The sequence below is a fragment of the Puma concolor genome, chromosome B1 (assembly GCF_028749965.1).
Source record: "Puma concolor isolate L17-30 chromosome B1, mPumCon1.1.hap2, whole genome shotgun sequence".
NCBI classification, from domain to species: domain Eukaryota; kingdom Metazoa; phylum Chordata; class Mammalia; order Carnivora; family Felidae; genus Puma; species Puma concolor.
This window is the reverse complement of record NC_141670.1, coordinates 69388120-69412277: the sequence shown is the minus strand read 5'-3', so window position 1 is coordinate 69412277 and position 24158 is coordinate 69388120. Positions and strand designations below refer to the sequence as shown.

At 36.7% G+C, this 24158-nt stretch overlaps 1 protein-coding gene and 1 long non-coding RNA gene across 21 annotated transcripts in view; both read left to right on the top strand.

Moving 5' to 3' along the window:
- RAPGEF2 (Rap guanine nucleotide exchange factor 2) overlaps positions 1 to 24158 on the top strand; it is a 249211-nt gene that overhangs the window by 141569 nt on the left and 83484 nt on the right. The window contains exon 1 of one of the 20 annotated variants that reach the window (XM_086703971.1): positions 15362 to 16438. The exons of 15 other annotated variants lie outside the window; for them this stretch is intronic. In XM_086703971.1, the coding sequence (XP_086560097.1) occupies positions 16385 to 16438 (54 nt within the window). In that variant the 5' untranslated portion in view covers positions 15362 to 16384. Of the gene's footprint in view, positions 1 to 15361; positions 16439 to 16490; positions 17346 to 24158 lie in introns of those variants that run through there. 4 more of the 20 variants (XM_086703972.1, XM_025922426.2, XM_025922427.2 and 1 more) reach the window with 4 other exon arrangements.
- LOC147581679 (uncharacterized) lies at positions 554 to 8327 on the top strand. The gene is made up of 2 exons (XR_015250155.1): positions 554 to 3728; positions 3965 to 8327. It is a non-coding gene; the product is annotated as an uncharacterized LOC147581679 (long non-coding RNA).

The window sequence follows — 24158 nt, the reverse complement described above, 5'->3', positions numbered from 1 at the left end:
TTTTACTTGAAAGCTAAAATTTTGTCATTGGCAAACACAGTATCAGCTGTTTTCCTTGAAGTGACAAGCTCAGTTTGTTCATTTTCAAGAAAATATCTGCCAAATACGCAATTCTAAATAACCGTAGCTTGTCCATTGCTTATTCTTCAAAATAAAAAGTTTTCCCAAGTCCAGGGGTCCTTCTGAACAGAGTCCTTTGTGACTGCATAGGTCCCACACCTTTGAAGCTGACCCTAACTTTGTTTCTTTCCTGTATGATTTTCATCACTACTTCCTTTTCCTCCTTGCTGCTCAGTTCTCTTATAGATACTGAAAGAAAATGGTAAGATCCCAAGCTAACTTTGGGTAGAATCAGAAGAATTTTAAAATATTTTACATTAAATAATTGTGTTTTAAATGTATTAATTGTATTGGATGGTTACTAACAATCCATTTTGATAGTGATTTTAAAAATAGACATTTTTACTTAATTTATTTAGCATTTCTCATTTAGAGCTTTTTTCCCTTTAGGAATTTTATCTAACCACCCACCCAAATCCCCCCTCCACCCCCCCCCTCCCCCCCCACCAAGAAAAAAGTACTAACACCCGTTCCCTATTAAGATAATTATAAGCCATTATGTGGAATTACAAAATATTTAAAATTTTTATGTCGTTTTGTATGGTAATGAAAATATAGTCATTATAAGTGTGAAATATCTGTTAGATAACATTTAAAAATGGAGTTTTGATCTTAGGTCAACCAATAAGACTAGTTTTAGGTTTCCTCCCCCATACCCTCAAAAAAATAAAAGATCACCATGGGTAGTTTTTAACAACATCCTGTGGGTGATTAATAGTTAATGTTCAGGATAATCTAATCCAATTTATTGCAAATTATTTCAGTTTGATTGTACGAAATAAACAAATAACCTAGTAATGTATTTAAAGTGTTTTTCTTCTCAAAATTCCAGCTCTTTCTACTGTTTTCCTAGATTTGAATTATTTTCTTTTTGTTACCCTCTACTTTGAATCCCTACTGTCTTTCTCTCTTTTTTTAATGGGCTCATTTTGTTTTGTTTTGTGTCCAAATAAAGATGCTGCTTTCAGTCTTTTCCATCCACTTGTTTTGCTTATGTTAAGACATTAGTGGCTAGTTTCCTTTGTCATCACAAAGTGTGATTTACTACTGATTGTGCTCAGAGGTTCAATGTAATTCAACAATCAACTGCTAAAGCAAATTATCTGAAAGGGTAGAGCTGCCTTTGGAAAGGGATGGAAAAATGCCCCTCTTTGCTCCACAAATTTAAAATGGTGGGCTGGTTTCTCTTGATGAAAGCTGAAATGGCCACATGAATATTCTGTAGGGTTAGTGGTTACTGTAGACTCAGGTATCCTTTCTTACATAGAGAAATGTCTCATTTTAAATAATTGTCTTGAGGTGCCTGGGTGGCTCAATAGACTGAGCGTCCAACTTCAGCCCAAGTCATGATCTTGAGGTCCATGGGTTCGAGCCCCGCGTCGGGTTCTGTGCTGACAGCTCAGGGTCTGAAGCCAGCTTTGGATTCTGTGTCTCCCCCTCTCTCTCTGCCCTTCCCCCACTTGCGTGCTGTCTCTCTCAAAAATTTAACATTAAAAAAATTAAAAAATTTTTGAAAATAGTTGTTTTATTTTCTTCCCCACTTATTTCTTATAAAATAGAAGCCATCAAGAAAAATAGGTTTTGTTAAACATTTGTTCTAAGACAGTCTTTTAGTGAGCATTTCATATGATGAGCAATACATTTTCCTTAGGTCTACCACATTGTTGAACTGTCCAGGATGATTTCTAAAGTTCATCCCTCATTTCTTGTTTCCTGCCTTAACCCACTTAGTGTTGCGGGTCCAGCATAGAATGAATGAGTGAATGCCTTATCTGTTTAGTATTTAATTATAGATTTATGATTATGTGTTAATACTATGAACTGCTGCTTTATGGCACAACCAGGAGACATAGTCTCCAATGGATATGATCCATGTTGCCAGTTCCAACAATTGTAATAGTCTGATGTATATAATTAAGTGTTCTAGTATTATTCTTTTAAAATATCAGCATGGTAGTAAATGAAAATTTCAAATTGTAACTAAAATATGAATAGGTAAAATAGTCCATGTTTTTAGAGCTTTTAAGAAGAGGGATCAATTAGATGTGTGGTTTGGGCTTTGTTATTCATTTATTTATGAGGAGGATTAAATATTGTCATCTAGAGCTCATGTGGTCATATAGCATAGGCTGACTTCTTTTTCAAGAGAACACTTAAAAAATTTCTGTGGCATCTAAAATATTTTCTATATTGAGACAATCTTCTATATTTACTTATCTTCCAGGCAGATTTACCTTGAAGTATTTCCTGTCTGGAATATATTTAATAACAACAGAGGAGCAGTCGCAATTCTATTCCTGTTAGTGAAGTACATTGATTAATGCTTTCATTTATAAGCATAGTCGTTTTCTTTTAGAATAAAGATTATCCAACCATTATGAAAACTTATACATTTTGGTATTTATTTAAAGACACTAGATTTTGAAAATGATAGTATGTTTGTTAAAAATTAAATTCCTGGGCGCATAGGTGGCTCCTTCGGTTGAGCGTCTGACTCTTGATTTCAGCTCAGGTCGTGATCTCGCGGTCTTGAGATGGATCTCTGTGTCAGGCTCTGCGCTGAGTGTGGATCCTACTTGAGATTCTCTCTCTCCCACTCTCTCTCTGCTCCTCATCCCCCAAATAACTAAATAAACGTAAACAAATTAAATTTCTGAAGAGAAAATAAAGTCTTTAAAACAGATTGTATCTTGTATCTCGTATGCCGTATTACTCCTGCGGCACACTGTGTGGTGCACAGCAGCATCTTGGTTGTATGTTGGTGTCTTTGGATCAAACTCACAGAATTGACATTGCTGAATATTTGTAGGAGCAGAACTGTAGATCTACCTACATTAACAGTTCTACACAGGATATCTTTAGAGGGATGTTAATCCAAGCCATCTATGCAATATTATATATTATACACTATATATTACACAGCATTAACTGTTGAATTGCCCAAACCTTGAGTGCAACTGACTTTTTAGAATATCTTGGAAGGAATAAAATTTGCCCTTATTGGATCCTTATGCTGTATACCAGTCGGCTCGGTAATACATCTCATATATTTTGTCAATAAACCTTGTAGTCCTAAACACTTAGGTGATGGTATCTCCACTGGAAGGAGATAAGCATGCTAAGGGCAAAGAGGTTAACTTACATGTTCAATGTTCTTGGTACTCAGAGTCAAACCTAGACATTGGTCTTTTCCATTCCTGATATAAAAACTTATTTATTTTAAAAAATGAATTTAACATATATTGCTTTTATGTTACTTGAGTTTTAAATTTGATCTGAAAGAGATATGTATCAAATAATCTAACCACTTTAGATGCCGGATTGAAATACCCTTAAAAGACATGGCTAGAGCACAGAATGTCTAGTGTGAAAAATAATTACTAAATTATATTGGCAGAGATGGTAGGCTTTGGCTGATTCATCAGTATTTTTGTTGCAAATAAGTTTTTCCTTTTCAAACCATGTCATATCAAGAAAGCACAGAATTTTTTACCTATCTTTTAACTTTCCTAATTTCATTCCAATACAGAAATGGGTTTCAACTGTTAAGTAGTACCATTTCATAACAAAGATGACTTTGTAATTAATTAGTGTATTTTAAAAGTTAGGTTCAGGGGCGCCTGGGTGGCGCAGTCGGTTTGGCGTCCGACTTCAGCCAGGTCACGATCTCGCGGTCCGTGAGTTCGGGCCCCGCGTCGGGCTCTGGGCTGATGGCTCAGAGCCTGGAGCCTGTTTCTGATTCTGTGTCTCCCTCTTTCTCTGCCCCTCCCCCGTTCATGCTCTGTCTCTCTCTGTCCCAAAAAAATAAATAAACGTTAAAAAAAAAAAAAAATTTAAAAGTTAGGTTCACTAATGTTATGAGTAACAAAAGCCAAATCTTGCTGAGAGATTTTTTTGTAAATACGACTTTTTTTTTTTAAGTAGGCTCCGTGCCTAGCGTGGAGCCCATTGTGGGGCTTGAACTCACAATCCTGAGATTGAGACCTAAGCTGAGATCAAGAGTTGGATGTTTAACTGACTGAGCCACCCAGGCACCCAGTATGACTTTAATGGATCAAAACAACTTACAGTTGTCTGAAAGTACTCATAGTTTTTAGAGATGAAAAAATAAAGTCTCAAATTACTTGCTTCTGCACCAGAGAATATTGGAAGTATTTTGGTAATATTTAAGAATATTAAAAAACATATATTAAGTAATTTCATGGGATTTAAAAAACATCTATAAAACTGATTATCTAGTTATATGCAATTTTTAATCAAATTATTGCTAACATTAAGAAAATTATCTTTAACCTTCTTCTAAATTTGGCAACTTTTAATTTATGAACTAAGGATGTTAAGAAAACCTCTAATCTATTGTCTAATTAGCACTGTAATTGTTAAAAAGTAAGGGCATTTTAATATTTCCCCTCTGACTGCCAAAATAAGGAAGATAGAAATTTCAGAATAAAGGAATAGTCACTGCCAGGAAATCTTCTTATAAGATAGATTTATTTCCATTCAATGGCTCTCTCTTTTTCTGTTGTTCTATTATCATATCATCCCTTTTATCCCCATTTTGCTACCAAGCCAATGTTTGGTAATGGCCATGTTAGATAAGATAACCGTAGGACCTTGAAAGGATTTTAGGGATCTCCCAATCAAAACCCTTAACAATTTATTTTTCACTATAGAATCACTGAATTTAGCCTTTGCTATACGTTTTTTTTTTTTTTAATTTTTTAGCATTTATTTTATTTTTGGGAGAGAGAGCATGAGCGGGGGGAGGGGGCGGGGAGAGAGAGAGAGTCTGAGAGAGAGAGAGAGAGAGAGAGAGAGAGAGAGAATGAATGAATGAATGAATGAATCTGAAACAGGCTCCAGGCTCTGAGCTGTCAGCACACAGCCTGATGTGGGGCTCGAACTCGGGAACGGTGAGATCATGACCTGAGCTGAAGTTGGACGCTTAATCAACTGAGTCACCCAGGTGCCCCCCTAAATTTTAATTACAGTTAGCCCTTATATTTGCAAGATAGTCCTTACATAATGTGTCAAAATTATATCCTACTGCCTAGTACAAAGCAAGGGTTTAGTAAGTCACAGCAGTTATTATTTATTATAGGAAGGGCTAATAACGAAGAAACTTTTCCTTAAGTTTAGCCTAAATCTGCTTCTCTGTAATTTTAGTTCATGGTTCTAGATTACTTCTAAAGCAACACAAATGAATATTCATATTCCACTTTCATATCACTGTACTTCAGATAGTTAAAGAGATCCTACTCCATTAAGCCTCTTTTCTGTGTTAACCGATCCTAACTTCTTGTAGCTTTCCTAAACACCTTAGTAGGTTTTCTGCTCTTTCAGTACACAGTTTATTATTATGTCTCCTAAATTATGATGTCTAGAACTGATTGCTACCACCTACATAAGGTCCTACATACCTTACAGTGCAGATTACAGTGGAACTTTCTGTCTTCCTTGCTCTGGACATTGTATGCCAGATAACGTCACCTGAGATTATCAGAGTTTTAAGGCATTGTGCATTGGCTCATATGGAACCTTTAGCCAGCTCCATTTTAGAGATATCCTTCCCACCTCCCCCCACTCCTATGAAGTGTTTCTCCAGCCTGATATCCCTCATGTTGTACTTGTGCAAGTGACATTTTCATAGCACACATGTAGGTATTTATATGTATCCCTGTTAAATTTAACTTTTCTTGTGTTAGCCTACTCTTTTCACCTGTCAAATTATCTAAAACACCTACTTTTGTCAGTAAACAAATTGGACGTCTTTTATGGTTATACATTATCCTGTGTCTGTTTTGTAATCTTAAAGCTGGTATAATAATACTTCACAGGGTAGTTTTGAAAAAGTTTCAGTGGAATCACTTATGCATTCATTTCTCTTTTTGAGTAATTACTGTGTGTTAAGTACCAGAGATAAAGCATCATTTGTCATTGACAATGTTAAATAAACGAAATGTATGGTCCCTGCCTGCAGCTAACTTATATTCTAGTTTGTGTTCAGTAGTACTCTTTTTATTAAGTAAAAATGGAGGGAAAATTAACAACTCATCGTGTTTGTGTAAATATATTAATCATAAGGGAATATCTTACATGCCAAATTTGTAATCATGGTAATAATTGCTATTTAGTTTGTAGTGTTGCTTTGTGAAATACTATAGTAGCGAGCCCATACCGAGTACCAGTGTGTAAGGACTTCACCTCCACAACTGAGCATTTCAAGATGAAGTCTGGTATTTCTTAAAATATATTCTAGGAAATGAAATAAGCTTTGTTAAATCAGCTATTAAAGTCAGATTATTTTGGGGGAGCCCCTGTTGGTTGAGTGGACAACTCTTGATTTCAGCTCAGGTCATGATCCCACGGTTATGGGATTGAGCCCGTGTTGGGCTCCAAGCTGGGCATGGAGCCTACTTGGAATTCTGTCTCTCTTTTTCTCTCTCTCTCTCTCTCCCCCTATCCCCTGCTCACGCTCTCTCTCTCTCTCTAAAATAAATTAAAAAAATGAAAAAAAAATTACAGTCAGATCATTTTTCAAATAAGTGCATTTTAAAAAAGCACCATTCTTTTTTTTTAATGTTTATTTATTTATTTTGAGAAAGAACATGTGTGAGTGGGAGAGAAGGGGAGGGACAGAATTCCAAGCAGGCTCTGTGCCGTCAATGTAGAACCTGATGTGGGGCTCAATCTCATGAACCTCAAGACCATGACCTGAGCCAAAATCAAAAGTCAGATGCTTAACTGACTCAGCCACCCAGGCACCCTTAAAAAGCCCATTCTTCTCCTCCTCCTCCTCCTCCTCCTTCTTCTTCTTTTAATGTTTATTTATTTTGAGAGAGAGAGAGAGAAATCCCAAGCAAGCTCCGGCTGTCAGCACAGAGCCCAAAATGGAGCTTGATCTCACAATCTTGGGATCATGACCTGAGCCAAAATCAAGAATCAGATGCTTAACCAGCTGAGCTACCCAGGTCCCCGAAAAGCCCCCTTCTTGATGTTGAAATTCTCGTTGACTTACAGGTTTCTTTATTTTGTTTTTCTACATGTGTCCTATTATGTCATCTTTTAATCTTTCTTTTCTAACATGTACCATGTAAATATTGAGCCTGTTTATTATGCATAAATTATTATGTTACTTTTTCCAATTATGAAACAAAGGTAACATAAACAGTTTGTAGTCTGGAACTTTTTTTGTTAAAGAAAGAAAAATCCTATATAAATAACCTGAAAGCCTCCACCCAAAAAACTGGTAGAACTGATAAATGAATTCAATAAAGTTGCATTTAAAAAATCAATCTACAGAAATCTATTGTATTTCTATACACCAATAATGAAGCAGCAGAAAGAGAAATTAAGAAAACAACCCCATTTAAAAGTGCACCCAAAATAATAGGATATCTAGGAATAAACCTAACCAAAGAGGTGAACGACTATACTCTGAAAAAGATTGTACTCTGAAAACTAAAACACTGATGAAAGAAATTCAAGATGACACAAAGAAATGGAAAGACATTCCATGCTCATGGATTGGAAGAACAAATACTGTTAAGACATCTGTACTACCCAAAGCAGCCTACACATTCAGTACATTTCCTCTCAAAGTATCAACAGCATTTTTCACAGAACTAGAACAAAAATCCTAAAATTTGTATGGAACCACAGAAGACCCCAAACAGCCAAAGCAGTCTTGAAAAAGAAAAGCAAAGCTGGTGGCATCACAATCCTGAACCTGAAGTTATATCACAACGGTAGTTCTCAAAACAGTGTGGTCCTGGCACAAAAATAAACACATAGATGAATGGAACAGAATAGAAAACACAGAAATAAACCCACAATTACATGTTCAATTAGTTTTCGACAGAGCAGTAAAGAATATCCAATGGGAAAAAGACAGTGTCTTCAACAAATGGTGTTGGAAAAACTGGACAGCAACATGCAAAAGAAAGAAACTGGACCATTTTCGTACACCTACATCATACATAAAAATGAATTCAAAACAGATTAAAGACCTAAATGTGAGACCTGAAACCATGAAAATCTTAGAAGAGAGTGCAGGCAGTGATTTCTCTACCATTGGCCATAGCAACTTTTTCTAAATAGGTCTTCTGAGGCAAGGGAAACAAAAAGCAAAAATAAACTATTGGGACCTCATCAAGATTAAAAGCTTCTACACAGCGAAGGACACAACAAAATGAAAAGGCAAGGGAGAAGATATTTGTAAATGACATATTTGATAAAGGGTTATTATCCAAAATATTTAAAGAATGTATAAAACTCAACACCCAAAAAACAAATAATCCAACTAAAAAATGGGCAAAAGACACGAACAGACATTTTTCCAAAGAAGACTTATATATGGCCAAGAAACAAATGAAAAAATGCTCATCATCACTTATCATCAGGGAAATGCAAATCAAAATTACAGTGAGATGTCACCTCATACCAGTCAGAATGACTAAAGTCAACAACAAAAGAAACAACAGGTACTGATGAAAATGTGGAGAAAGGGGAACCCTCATGCACTGTTGGTGGGAATACAAACTGATACAACCTCTCTGTAAAACAGTATGGAGGCTTCTCAAAAAGTTAAAAAAGAACTCTATGATCTAGCAATTGCATGGCTGGATATTTTCCCGGAGAATACAAAACACCAATTTAGAAGGACACATGCATCCCTGTGTTTATAGCAGCATTATTTACAATTAGCCAAGATATAGAAGCATCCTGTGTCCATTGGTGAATAGAGAAATAAAAAGTAGTATATATACACAATGGAATGTTATTCAGCCATAAAAAAGAATAAAATCTTTCCATTTGCAATGACATGGATGGAATTAGAGAGTATAATGCTAAGTAAAACAAGTCACTCAGAGACAAATACCATATGATTTCACTCATATGTGGAACTTAAGAAACAAAACAAATGAGCAAAAGGAAGGAAAGAGAGAGAGAGAGAGGGAGGGAGGGAAAAAAGGAGGGAGGGGGAGAGAGTCCAACCAAGAAACAGAGTCTTAACCATCAGTTTGTAAAACTGATGGTTACTGGAGAGAAGGTGGGTGAGGGTGCGTGGGTGAAATAGGTGATGACGATTAAGGAGTGCATTTGTCATGATGTGCACCAGGTGGTTAAAATAAAAACTTAAAAAAAAAACACACTTGAGAAGAAAAAAGAAAGAGTCTAAAGATGTCTTTGGAACGTATCTTTGCGATATATCTGGGTGAAATTTTTGGACTCTCAATTATGTTTTTCTGATACTAAATGCTAACTGAAGTAACAGGTTCCCAGTATTTGTAAAGCCTACATTTAAATTCAACTCATATTTATTCAACAGTTATTATGTGTCAGGCATTGTGTTGGTATCTCTAATTTATTTCATAATTAAATTATATTTATTTTTTATTAATTTTTTTAAATGTTTATTTGAGAGAGAGAGAGAGCAAGCAAGTGAGCAGCGGAGGGGCAGAAAGAGAGAGGGAGAGAAAATCCCAACTAGATTCTATGCTGTCAGTGCAGAGCTTGACACAGGGCTTGAGCTCACAAACCATGAGATCATGACCTGAGCCAAAACCAAGAGTGGGACACTCAACCGATTGAGCTACCCAGGTGCCCCTTAAATTACTTTAAATTTTTTTTTTTCAACGTTTTTATTTATTTTTGGGACAGAGAGAGACAGAGCATGAACGGGGGAGGGGCAGAGAGAGAGGGAGACACAGAATCGGAAACAGGCTCCAGGCTCTGAGCCATCAGCCCAGAGCCTGACGCGGGGCTCGAACTCACGGACCGCGAGATCGTGACCTGGCTGAAGTCGGACGCTTAACCGACTGCGCCACCCAGGCGCCCCTTAAATTACTTTTAATAATGAACTTGAAGTACCATTTTTATTTGGTCAAAGTGGAAAAAATAAAATTGTCTATTAAAGCTTTGGGGAGGATGCATGTGGAAGTCTTGTCTAAGGTAAACGCAGGTATTGAAGTGATTATGTGAAATGTAGGATTGAGTTATGGTATAAAGAATCTGTCAGAGGGGTGCCTGGGTGGCTCAGTCGGTTAAGGTCCCGGCTTTGGCTCAGGCCATGATCTTGGGGTCCGTGGGTTTGAGCCCCATGTTGGGCTCTGTGCTGACAGCTCAGAGCCTGGAGCCTGCTTCTGATTCTGTGTCTCCCTCTCTCTGCCCCTCCGCCCCTCACACTCTGTCTCTCTCTCAAAAAATGAATAAATGTTTTAAAAAGTCTGTCAGATAATCAACTTTTCCTTTGAAATCAGAGTACTAATGGGGGGCACATATTGGGTTTAGGAGAAGAAAAACCTCTGACCATACCTCCTACAATAACTTTATTTTACTTTGTCGTAGTGCTTTATTGGTTTGTATATCCATAGGGAAAACAATATTTTAAAATGTCATTTCTTTGGTGAATGGTAAGATACTAGATATCAAATTTGTAAGATTTCTTGTTTCTAGATACCACAGAGTGAATCCTCTACCCGTTCCCACAGATTCTCTCCAAGCCTCTATAGTTTTTCCTCTCAGGTGAGGGAAATAGGGAAGAAATCAATATATAGTAGATAAATGAAGTAAGTGGTATTAGAATCCTGAAGTTCTATTTTGTATTTTTCCAAACCACCAAATCTATAATTTTATATACTCTATTTTTCTATGAAAGATGAATAAGTTATTGTAATGCTTTCCTTAAGTTTTGAACAAGCTCAATTAGAGTATTTGTAAAGTACATTAAGATCTGTGGATAAACAGTATAGATACTATAAATAAATAAACATAGTAATCCTAAATGTGATGAATAGTTACTGAGAAGAACAGGTCATTTCTCTCAGTTTCTAAGTAATTACAAAGCAAACACTTTAAATGTAAAAAATAGGAATGAATACTATGGTATTAAATTTAGCATGGACAGGCCTTACATTAAGCAGTTTCCTGAACTATGTATATAATCTCTGTCTTTGGGATCATCGTTTCCGATAATTTAGAAGTCATTAGATGCCTTTGGCCCAGGACAGAAAGTTGTTACATGGTCCTTTTTCTAGCTGGATCTATTTAATGCTCTTTCCTAAATCTAGATGGTTAAAGAATAGAGCAAATAAAACTCAAATTCAGGCTACTTCAAGGTAAGTGTGATTTATTCTTGTTTGTATAAAGTATGGGATTCTCTTAAATCTTCAGTTTATATCTTATTTCTTAAGCAGTGTTTGGCATATTATAACCTGGCATAATTGTGTTTCAATGTACAAAGTAGTAAGAATAGTAAAATTTCAGCGTTCCAGTCATGAGTTTTAGGATATGTAGGTTGTAGGCATGGAGCCAGATTGTGAGAGAAATCACACCAAGTCTCAGCACAGAAAAGCAACAGTGCCTGAGGATGTGTGATTTTCTGATATCACCTATCAGGTTCTCCCATTTAGTTTCCTGCTTGAGAGAAGTGGCACATTTCTCCAGAGAGAGGCAAGCAATGGCGAACCTTCACACATAAGGTCAGACATTACCAGCACAGGAGTAATTTGACTTAAATTTGGAGGAGAGTTTTTGTCACATGGACATGTGGGACATGGGCTAGATAGATGGTTAGTTCTTGGGCTGCCATTAACTGTGTGTGTGTGTGTGGGGGGGTGGTGGTAAAATATACATAACATTTAAATTGATCATTTTAGTCATTTTTATATATAGTTCAGTGGCATTAGTCATATTTACAATGTCATGCAACCATTGCCACCACCCATCTCCCCGGTTTTTTCATTCTCCGAAGCTGAAACTCCATGCTCATTAAACAATAACTGCTTATTAACCCCCTTCCCCAGCGCCTGGCAACCACCATTCTCCTTTCCATGAATTTAACTACTAGTCTAGGAACTTGATATAAGTGGAATCCTGTGGTATTTGTGTTTTTGTGACTAGATTATTTCTCTTAGCATGGTGTCTTCTAGGTTTATTCTTGCAGCTTATAATAACAGAATTTTATTTCTTTTGAAGACCGAGTGATATCCCATTGTATGTATATGCTACATTTTGTTTATACATTCATTTATAGATGGACACTTGACCTGGATTGTTTCCACCTTTTGATACCATGTACTTTTTTTTTTTTAAGACTTTATTTATTTATTTTTTTTTATAGCAGCTTTAGATTTACAACAAAATTGCGAGAAAGGTACAAAGATTTCTCATATATTTCATGCTTCCATATATACTTGGCCTCTGTCATTATTAACATCACTCACCAGAATGGTACTTTTTTTTTTTAACCCAGGATGACCCTCCATTGACACATCACATTTAACTGAAGTCCATAGTTTACTTTAGGGTTCACTCTTGGTGTTGTGTAGTCATTTGGTTTGGACAAATGTATAATGACATATATCCATCATCATAATATCTTATAGAGTACTTTTCTTTGTTCTACTAATCAACTGTGCTCTACCTATTCATTACCCCTGGCAACCACCGATCTTTTTATTGCGTCCATAGTTTTACCTTTTCCAGAATGCCACATAGTTGGAATCATACAGTATTTGGCCTTTTCAGATGGGCTTCCTTCACTTAGTAATATGCATTTAAGCTTCCTCTATGTTTTTACATGGTTGGATAGCTCATTTCTTCTTAGTGCCTAGTAATACTCCCTTGTCTTGAAGTACTACCATTTATTTATCCATTTACCTACTGAAATTGATCTTGGTTGCTTCCAAGTTTTTGGCAGTTATGAATAAAGCTGCTTTAAACATCTGTGTGGGTTTTTGTGTAGGGATAAGTAAATATCAAGGAGTGTGATTGCTGGATCACGTGATGCGTATGTTTAGTTTTGTAAGAAACCACCACACTATCTTCCGAAGTGGCTGTACTTGTGATTTCCTATTACCAACAAGTGAAGTTCCCATTGCTGCACATCCTCACCAGCATCCGGTGTTTGTTGTCCGTGTTGTGAATTCTGACCATTTTGAGAAGCAGGTGGTGGTATCTCACTGTTTTAATTGGCATTTCCCTGATGACAGAAGCTGTGGACGTCTTTTCATGTGCTCAGTTTTCCATTTGTGTATCTTCTTTGATGAGGTGGCTATTAATGGGTCGTCGGCCCACTCATCAAGTTTTGTCTCATTCTTGAGTTTTAAGAGTTCTTTGTATATTTTGAATAAGAGTTATCAGATGCATCTTTAGCAAATATTTACTCTCTATCCGTGGCTTGTCTTCTAACATTGTCTTTTATGGAGCAGAAGTTCTTCATTTTAATGAATTGCAGCTTAGCAATTATTTCTTTCATGGATTGTGTTTTGGTGTTACATCTAAAAAGATGTCACCATACCCAAGGTTATCTAGATTTTCTCCTGTTATTTTGTAGGAGTTTTATAATTTTGCCTTTTGCATTTAAGTCCGTGATAATTTTGAATTAATTTTTGTAAAGGGTATAAAGTCTTCGTGTAGATTTATTTATTGCATGTGGAAGTCCAATTGTCCCAGCACCCTTTGTTGAAGAGACTGTCTTTTCTGTATTCTATTGCCCTTGCTCCTTTGTCAAAGATCAGTGCCATTTATTTTTATTTATCCACTTTTTTTTTTTTAATTTTTTTTTCAACGTTTATTTATTTTTGGGACAGAGAGAGACAGAGCATGAACGGGGAAGGGGCAGAGAGAGAGGGAGACACAGAATCGGAAACAGGCTCCAGGCTCTGAGCCATCAGCCCAGAGCCTGACACGGGGCTCGAACTCCCGGACCGCGAGATCGTGACCTGGCTGAAGTCGGACGCTTAACCGACTGCGCCACCCAGGCGCCCCATTTATCCACTTTTTAATGTATGTTTATTTACCTATTTTAAGAGAGAGAGAGAGAGAGAGAGAGAGAGCACCAGCAACAGAGAGACAGACAGGGAGGGAGAGAGAGAATCCCAAGCAGGTTCCACACTGTTAGCGCAGAGCTAGACAATGGGCTCAATCTCAAGAACCGCAAGATCATGACCTGAACTGAAAACAAGAATCAGACACTCAACTGACTGAGCCACGCAGGTGCCCCTGTGCCATTTACTTTTATAAATCATTCATTTGTTTATGGTAGAAGGAATTTTGATAAGAATTAGTTACAAGATCATTATGGTCTTGCTAATGTCCATTCCTAGTCACTGAAGAGTTTATTCATTCAAAAAAAGTGAGAGCCTATGATGTGTACCATGCTAGGTACTGCGAGTACAGTGAGACAAACAAACATGGTGCCAGCCATCATAGAGATGAGAGTGTAGCAGGGGAAGTGGACACTAACTACTTAAATAATTTCAGGATTAAATGTAAAATTAGAATGGTAATAAACATAGGGAAATGATGCACAATATCATGATGACTTTGAAGGAATTTTAGCAGTATTTTTTAGGAGTGGAGTAAGAATCAATCAGGGAAGGGAGGGTGAAGGAATGTTCTAGGCAGAGGAAATAATGTGTAGAAAGGCCCCTTTGCTCATTCCAGGAAACAAGAGCAGCCCAGGTGATCTGGAAGGCATGAGCATGGCATAACTGTTAAAAACATAGAAATCTTGCATAGATAACTGTTAAAAACACAGACATCTTGTAATAAGAGTTTTAGTGTGTGTGTGTGCTGAGAGCAATGGGAAGCCATTGATGTGTTTTAATTGAAAAAAGGACTCAATAGATTAGGTTGAAGTGACCGGATTTTAGTTTTTAAAAGATCTCAGGAGGAGTATGTTAAATGGATAGGGTGGGTGAGATTAAAATTGAATCCAGACAGTCCTTAATACAGAGACTTTTGCAATTTTTAAGGCAGAAGTAATGAGTGGGCAGAAATGAAGAGAAGTCTGAATTTGAGAAAGGGTAGAGAATTTAATTAATGGAATATTGTGATGGACTGGACATGGAGAAAGATGTTAAGGAGAACACGTAGATGTATAAATTATATAATGGGACCATGATGGTCCTTCATTGAAAAGTGCATGAGATGAAGAAATGATAGAAGCCAAAATAGGTTAACTCTTGAGAGATTTTAGTTGTGAAGTGTTGGGTAGGAAGATGTTAGACTGCAGCCATGGGGAAATGTAGGATCTAAAGAAGCTTTCTGTTCTCTGTGTTGTTTTAGAGATGTGAGAGATCTGAACATATTTAAAAGCCAGTGTAGAGACTGGCTGGTTATGGGGGAGAGGTTGAATATATGTGGGGGGGGGGGGAAGGTAATGAATAATATAAGAAGTCTATGAAAAGGGTATATTGAAGATGGGCGGGAAGAAGGATCCAAAATAGTCATGTGGAGGGAATGGTTGCCTTTAGATAATGAGGAGGAAAAATAAAAGAGAGTAGTATAGGTGCAATGTTAAGGAGACAAGAAACACAAGTTAGTAAGCACTGACAATTCCAAAGTCAATTAATTGAAGTTGCTAGATTTTCCATCTCTGTTTTCTGTTAGGTTTACCACTTATGGACAGATTGACTATGGGAAATTGACCAGTGCTTCAGATTTAAAATGTCCTTATTCTTTGTCAACTATAATGCTGTCTTTTAAATAAATTGCTAACCCAGGTGAAATTAAGGTTTATGGTAGAATAACATATCCTCATTAAATTTAAACTCTCTACCTCTAAAAGTTTGAATTCTTTTATTTTTTTTTAAATCGTGAGTGTGTTTATTTTGATATTATTTGCAATGTGCCATGTGCGTGTGCGCGCGTGTGTGTGTATAGGTGTTTGTGAAAATCACATCTTCTAAATTTATACAAACCTTGTGAAATGTGCATTTTGTAAATTTTTGATAAATGTTTCCTGTAGCACAGTGATATTTCAGGGTGGGAAGGAGGTCACATCCATTCTCTTATCTTCAGATTGGTGAAAAATCATATTGTAGTTCAAAGCTGTTCAAGTAAGTCCTTGCTCCGTTTTCCCACCCTGTCTTCAGTGATATTATTTGGAGTCAGCAATCAATGGATTCCATCCCTCTGAGACTTGCTTAACCTACAGCTGCTGATATAATACAGGCAAGAGCTTGCTACTTTATCTGAATTGTCCATCGCTACCTTAATGAGTGAAATGGTTAAGTAGAGGAGGGGGCGAGTCTTAAGGAATGTGTGTACCATTTGAGCTGAATATTTCAGTGTATGTAGAGAGAGGGAGGGTGAGAGAGAAATCCACTTACATCACTAGAACTGCATTGAGTGTGAGCCTTGCAGGTTAAGAGACAGACTACAGTGTCTTGCTTTCTGCAGGAAGCAGCAATGCCGTTTGTTTCCTAAGAGGAATTTTTTATTTAGAAAAGGAAGCTTTCTCTCTACCCAGGAAATGGCTTTCCTTGTGCGTTGCTATGCCAACTGCCTGCAGCCATGGTCCTCCAAAGTAAGCACAATAATGTAATTATATTGGTGTATTGCATTCAGACTCATGATTCTCGAGATTGTGTGTGTGCATGTGCTGTGTTTCTGTTAGTGACTCTTTTGCTAGCAGTCATGCTTGTGTTGAGTGTGAGGGACAGACATCATTAAATTAAATGTCCATCAGTGTCATGCTGCTAAGATTAATTGTGCAAACTTGGTTAGTGGAGTGGGACAGAGATCACTGGTCACCACTCTGTCAGCATCATTAGCAGCTAGGGAGGAGGTCCCGATTCACATGCTCTGCCCTGATTTTTTTCTTTCTTTCTTTTTCTTTTTTCTTTTTTTCTTGGTTGGAGGGGTCCGTATGTGTGGTTGCAAATGAAACAAGAGTATTAACAATGCTTGGCTGAATGCTAGAGACTGGTTCTTCTAGCACCCTGACTAATATAATTCTGTATTAAGCCTTTTTGAGGAGAGTCTGTGTGCAGTCAGCCATTTTAGCTTTTTTTTTTTTTTTTCTTCTTTTGCCTCTTGTTCTTCAATCTCAGAAATGATCTTGTTCTCTTGGAAGACTGAGAGCTGTATAAGGTTTCCTCAGTCTTGTCATAGCCTAAGATGGTTAGAGTTTCAATGTTATAAAAATGGAGACGAACACCGTTGTTCGGATTCCTTTTCTGGTCTACAAGTGTGAGGGGTTTTTTAAGCTTTACCAGTAGTGACACTTTAAGCTGCAGCTTCGTTTCCTCCTCCCTCTTTTTTTTTTTTTTTTTCCTTTTTCTTTTTTAATTTAATGCTGTAGAGAGTGACTTGCCATCCATGAGAGATTGGTACATGATGTGTAAATTCAGTTCAGCATATGTTTCTTCATTATGAAACCACTAGCAGTCCCAGCTAACCATGGAGTTATGGGCCAGCAGGAGAAACATTCAGTAAGTATCGCAAATGCTGCTTGTGCTTCGATAGCACATCCTAGAGAATTGCTTTAAAAATGGGAATTCTTGCTGCTTCTGTTCAGGGAAAACTGGTTTTTTAGAGGGTGTGATAGTCTGCTTGAGGGAGGGAGGGTAAGTTACGACCAGCTTGTTCTTCCAATTTTGTTGTGATTTTTTTTTTTTTTAATTTTTAAACAAGACCAACAATTCATTTAAGGCAAAATATTGGACCGCCCGTTTTTATAGTCAGAAATTAGAGCTTGGCAATTCAGCTTTAACTAATACTTGAAGAGTTTTTGAGAAATGTTTTTGTAGTTGAATTTAATGAGAGATTATGAAAGGGGTTATTGGGAACAGACATCTGTGGTAAGGAATTCACATGTAGGTTTGAGGAAGGGAGGGAGAGCTTTGGGTATTGATTTGGTAATAAAACGTTTGGTCAGTGGGACTCATCTGACTTCTTAACATGCATTAATAGGTGATAAAAACAGAGGATAATTTTTTTTAATGCCACAAGTATTGCTTCTTTATAATTGATCCCATGAGTCAGCTATGCATTTGTCATGCTGAAATCCCACAGGCAGCTACTGCTGTTTGTGAGAAACACTCTTCTATGGTTAACACCAAGTCTGAGCCTCCTGTTTCAGGAATGTGAGTTCTCACAGTGCTACTTTTACATCACCGTGTTGGAAGTTTTCTGCCATCACACTAATTCATATGTTTTAGATCGATATATATTTTTTCAATTCCCCAAATGAAAACACATAAATTGAGGCAGCTTATATAGTAATCTTAAGTATTTTTGAATTGCCTATTTTTACACCTTAGCATGCAGCAGGTATTATATTAGGGTATAGGAATTATCTTTTGTGTACTCTAAGAAAGATAAGATGTTAAACTGCAAAAATAGAGATAAATCGCTGAAAATTTAAAATCTCTATAAATTTACAGAGAGGAGGCCATGAATTTAGAATATTTTGATACTTAGGTTTATGGGTATAGTTTAATTTTGTTCATTATTATGAACAAAATTATTAGCTAAACCCAAGAGGTTTTCTTAGATGAAGTGACTCTTAAGGCAGTATCTCACTTTTCCAAAGAACCACAGGATATTATTTTTTTTGTTTATTTATTTATTTTTAGAGAGAGAGAGAATGAGCAGGGGAGGAGGGGCAGAGAGAGAGGAAGAGAAAGAATCCCAAGCAGGCTCCACACTGTCAGCACAGAGCCCAATGCAGGGTTCAGTCTTACAAACCATGAGATCATGACCTGAGCTGAAATCAGGAGTCAGACGCTTAACTGACTGAGCCACCCAGGCGCCCAGAACCAGAGGATGTTCTTAGGGCAGTAGCTGTGTTAGAAGCATGTTATGATACTGTGCTTAGAGCCCAGCCCCTTCATAATGAGATCCTAATGGTACCACACTAGTTAAAACTCTTTGGGTCAGATCCAGAAAAAGACCAGCCTTATACTTAATTTCACTAATAGGAAAGGTTATAGAGAAGTTCCACTGTAGTTTGATTTTATTAGCAGGACCTTTGAAATTAAGCTCTTCTGTAATCATGATTTTCCCACGTAAAAGAACATTACTTAAAACTACTTGAGGAGCCTCAGAAGAAAAGTTTAAACTTCAGATTCCTTGTCTACCTTTATCATATTATCCTTTCTCAAAATGAAGGGGGGTATTTAAATTAATAATATAATTTTAATGGACAAAAAAAACTGTTAAAATTACTTACTGGTGGTGGTGGGGAAAGTATTACTAAATTTTTGACAACAAGAGCAGTTGGGACAGAAAAATACCAGATAGTACCTAAGCTAGAGTACCTAGTACACTATTCTATAAGCATATTTGTTTCTTCACAAGTATTTTGTGTGTGTATTTCACCGAAATTTGGGGTAATACTGTGACAGACGTAACTCTAGCCATAAAATGGCCTCAGATGAAGCAATTTCTAAAAAACATGTGAATGGTATTTCCCATGATACTTTGACAAGCCGCAATACTAGAATTGACCATCTCGGAGCATCATGTGCAGCAAAGCTGGCAGCCTGTGATGTCAAGATCTTGCTGTATACTTGTTGATGAGTTTGTTGGTTACTTAGACTTTGCTGTGTAATGAGCAGACCTTTAAGATTTTAATTATGTGCAAAGAGTTGAATAGGAGAACAATTACTCTGGCTGTCACATAATAGGTGACTCAGTAAACCTTTGAGCAAAAATTAGTGAGAATGCCCCTCTTTTGACCTATGAGGCTTTAGGAGAATGTCAGAGCTAATTTTAAATGAGTAAAATTTAGTAAATTCAACAATATTTCCATTTTTGCTTCTACAGAAGGTTGTGGCTTTGTAAGTGGCTTTGCTTCTTTGACAATAGAAGGGAGTCAGAAACCAAAAAGCATTAAGTTGGGCACTTAAAAAAAAAAGCAAACTGTGATTGGGCACCAGTAGTAAACCCAGTTACTGTGCTTTGTCAGAATTTTTCAGATCTTACAGGCTTTTACTCTTTATTTCTGTCTAGCTCAGTGTATATCTCAGTTGTTGGCACATAGCAGGTGCACAGTAAATACTCTTGAATTTCTCATTTAATTGAATTTTTGGATTAACGAAGTTTCACTTAACCTGTTAAACTAGTAAATTTCATGTATTTTATTACATCTCCTCCCCTTGCCAGTTCTATATGGTCAGTTGATAACACTGGGATGAATACCTGTGTGTCCCTAAAAATGCATCCAGCACTGGGCTGTATTCTTATAGTCAGCTAGTGCTTTCATCCACTCTTTAGAGGAACCTTCTGGTTTTGTGAATTTTGAAAATAAAATACATTTTAAAAATGTATGATAAAACTGCATTTGCCAAAAGACTACTGTTGAACATTAGTTGCACGGATGGTTAGTAGATGTTACACGAAGAAAAGTTTTATAAGCTCAATAAGTTGGGGAAAAACCTTAGGATAACGTTACTCTGTTCACCAACTGTTTTTCAACCTGCTTGTCCCCTTTTTGTCTGCCTCAGGTTATCTAACGGGAACAGTACTCCTTAAGTGTTCTTTGGCCACTTCTGCACTATTAAGATGTCTTTGAAACTTGCAAAGTTTTAAATGAGTTACTTAAAATGAATCAGCTCGATACTGTGAAACTGATAATCCCTTTTCCAGTTGTGCATTTGTCCCCAAATTACAGTATATATAGTGCACTGTACTTATAGCAAATGAAACCTCAGTCATGATTAAATAATAATTTTAAAAAGTGGTGTGCATAAGAAAATGCTTTACTTAAGTGTAGGGAATACATCGCAATAGCTGTCATTTATTGAGTACTTACAGTATGACAGGCACTATATATTATCTGACTTAATTATTACAACAACTCTCTAAAGAAAGATGTATTATCACTGTTTTTTTTTTTTTAGAGATAACAAAACTGAGGCTTAGCAAGATGAAAAATAATGTTTTCCAAGGACTAGTAAGTGGTGGAGCCATGATTGGAACCCAGGGTTGTCTGGTATCATAGCCCTGCTTTCACCACAAACATATAGCACTTCTCTGTGTGTAGCCAAATTTAGAGTACATTAGGTGTGTAGATTGTATAGTTACAGAGCTGGTATTAATCAGTGGAGTACATAACTTGAAAGAAATGCTTGCTTTTCTCCTGCCCCTCTTTTTTCCTGTTGTGTGTGCCATCCCAAGCACTGTTAATAGAAAACAGCAACAATATCGTGATCAAAATTATTGTAGAAAACTTTTATACAGATAGTTTTACAAAGCTGTTTATTGCTATGTGCAATTTCGATGTATCTTAAGACTTAAGGTGGGATGATCAGGAGTAGATGGTATTTAGCTCAATTCCTTCTTTTCGCTTTTTTGTGTTTGGCCTTATCACACATGGACCTTTTTATTTTTGCTGCTTAACTCTTTATTTTTTATTTATTTTTTTAAAAATGTTTTTATTTATTTTTGAGACAGAGAGAGACAGAGCATGAGCAGGGCAGAGGCAGAGAGAGAGGGAGACACAGAATCCGAAGCAGGCTCCAGGCTCTGAGCTGTCAGCACAGAGCCTGACGCGGGGCTTGAACTCATGGACTGTGAGATCATGACCTGAGCTGAAGTCGGACGCTTAACCGACTGAGCCACCCAGGCGCCCCTGCTTAACTCTTTAAACATAAACTTGATGCCTCAGCTTCCTCTGTTGACTTTGTAACTTGTGACAGCCTGACCTTGGCCATTTGTGTTCCCTTGGAAGCACTGAGTTCTTGCTGTTTCGCCTTCCCTGTTTCTGCTTTAATGAAGTCTGCATCTGTCATGGAACCCAACTTAATTCATGATCACCTCTCTGAAGTCCATACTGGTCATGGCTTGTTTGTAGCCATAAATATAAATCTCATTATTTCATAAGCCTCTTAACCATGAAGGATATAATATAGCTTAAACATATGTCTAAATTCCTATTGGTCACTAAGTACCTCTATAATCTATATTCTCTTCCTTATGAACATATTTTCCTCCAAGAATGTTTGTTTGTTTGTTTGTTTTTTAGGACAAGATGATCTGATTACAAGACACTTTAGGTTCATTTTCTTTTCCCGTTTCTCAGTGTGCGGTGCTCTTTGCTTGACTTTCACTTGTTCTTTATCTCTATATATTCATCTCTGGTTTCTCTGAATAATGATTAGTGGCTGCTGATATGTAATGTTTGATTTTATTTGTTCTTCTAACCAGTACTTGTAAATTCGGTTGGTATTTACAGTTAGATGAGAGACTATATCTTGATTGAATTCTCCCCCTTCCTTATACCATGTATTAAGGATATGATTGGAATTCAGAATTGCTAAACTGTTAAGAGTACAGTATAGAGGGGCAAGTACAGTATAGAGGAGCACCTGGGTGGCTCAGTTGTGTGTCCAACTCTTGATTTTGGCTCAGGTCATGATCTCACAGTCGTGAAATTGAGTCCTGCATCAGGCTGTGCTGGGCATAGAACCTGCTTGGGATTCTCTCTCTCCCTCTCCCCCTCCCCTTCCCCTTCTCACTCGGTCGCTCTTTCTTAAAGGGGAAAAAAATACAGTATAGAGAAGGAAGAATAACAGGAAGGAAGTATAGGATGAAAGAATAACATGGGAGGGTCCGAGGCAAGAAGATGTAGAAGGATATGGGGAATCAAAAGGTTAAGAAACTCAGTGAGATCTTTGCTGTTGGGATGAATCATATTAGGGAGTAGGTCAATACAGGTGATGGAGAGGAAGATGGTAGGATACCTAACAAATCATGACTAGAATTTGAAGATACAGCAAAGGAGTGTAGCCTCCTGTTCATCTCCACCCTCTAAGCACCTTCCCCATCTTTATAACTAGAAAAGATTTAAGAAGAGTCAATTTTTAAAAAATTGCTTTTATCCTACCATGACAATTTGACCTTGTCTGTAAATATTGGGTAGAGTATCTCTTTAATATAATTCAGTGCATTTTCCTTAGCAATATAGAAAATAGCACTAAGACTAATTATAGATGTTAGATTATGTGTCTTTTGGGTTAAAACTCCACCTTTTCTTTATCTGATTTTTTTTTTTTTTTGGTGTATTATGACAGATATATTTCCTGAGATGAAATAAACTTATTTCTTGGGGAGGTTTTTCACTGTGCTAGCTAGCAAAGAGGCCTGAGAGGAAGCAATATCCTATTGTTTTATTCAAGGACAAGGTCATCTTGCCTTGGATTTGGGCCAAGAAACCCTAGCAACAAATAATAGATCTTTTTACCCTGTTAGAAGTGAAGAAATCTATTTTAGAAACTTGCAGTGTATTGCATACACTACTTACACGTGTAAGACTGAAAAAAGCTCTGTCTCATTGTGAGATATATTAAAGAAAAATCCTTACTTTCAGTCAAAAGAAGAACCATACTTCCTACCTTTTAAATTTTCCTTACTTTTAAATATTGTTTAATGATCCATTTTAAAAGAGACTGTATAAAAATTAAATCAATTAAAATTAGTGAAAAGAGAATGTTTAAAATGCATCATTAGAAGCTCAGTTCTTCTCCTTTAACTATTTAACCATAGTGAGATCACTAATCATAGTTTTTCTTTCCCATTTGAAATAACATATTTTATGTGTTTAAAATATTGATACTTAATTTGCATCAAAATAAATGCTCTATAAATTTGGTCATGTAGCTATAAATGTCCCTGAGATGTAACCTAAGATTTCTTTAGTCCATTTCTTTGATTTTAGGCCTGACAATACTCTCAAATATATTACTCAGGTAATCTAAGAATCCATCTGGAGTAAGCATTCAGTTTTCTTCATTTTCCTGTCCTTAATAATGAAAAATTAATTTTTTAATGTTTATTTATTTTTGAGAGAGGGAGAGAATAGGCAGGGGAGGGGCAGAGAGAGGGACACTGAGGATCCGAAGCAGGCTCTGTGCTGCAGGGCTCGAACCCACAAACCACAAGATCATAACCCGAGCCAAAATCAGACACTTAACTGACTGAGTTACCCAGGTGCCCCTATTTTTATTTAATTTAAATTCCTGATGAAGTATGTTTCAATGTTTATGTACTTAGTGAAAAGAAAACGAATAACTTACTACTGTCATGTCTGTGGCAGTGTTTTGTAAACTTTGGAAAACTTTGCCTATTTAGATCAAATAACCATTTTATCATTATCCATATATTTTATTTGGATTATGGTTTGGACCTGAGTTTTTTTTTTTTTAAGAGATTTTAACAAAAGAACATGAGTATCTGAATGTATATAGAGATACACCTGTGCGTGCGTGTGTGTGTGTGTGTGTGTGTGTGTGTGTGTGTGT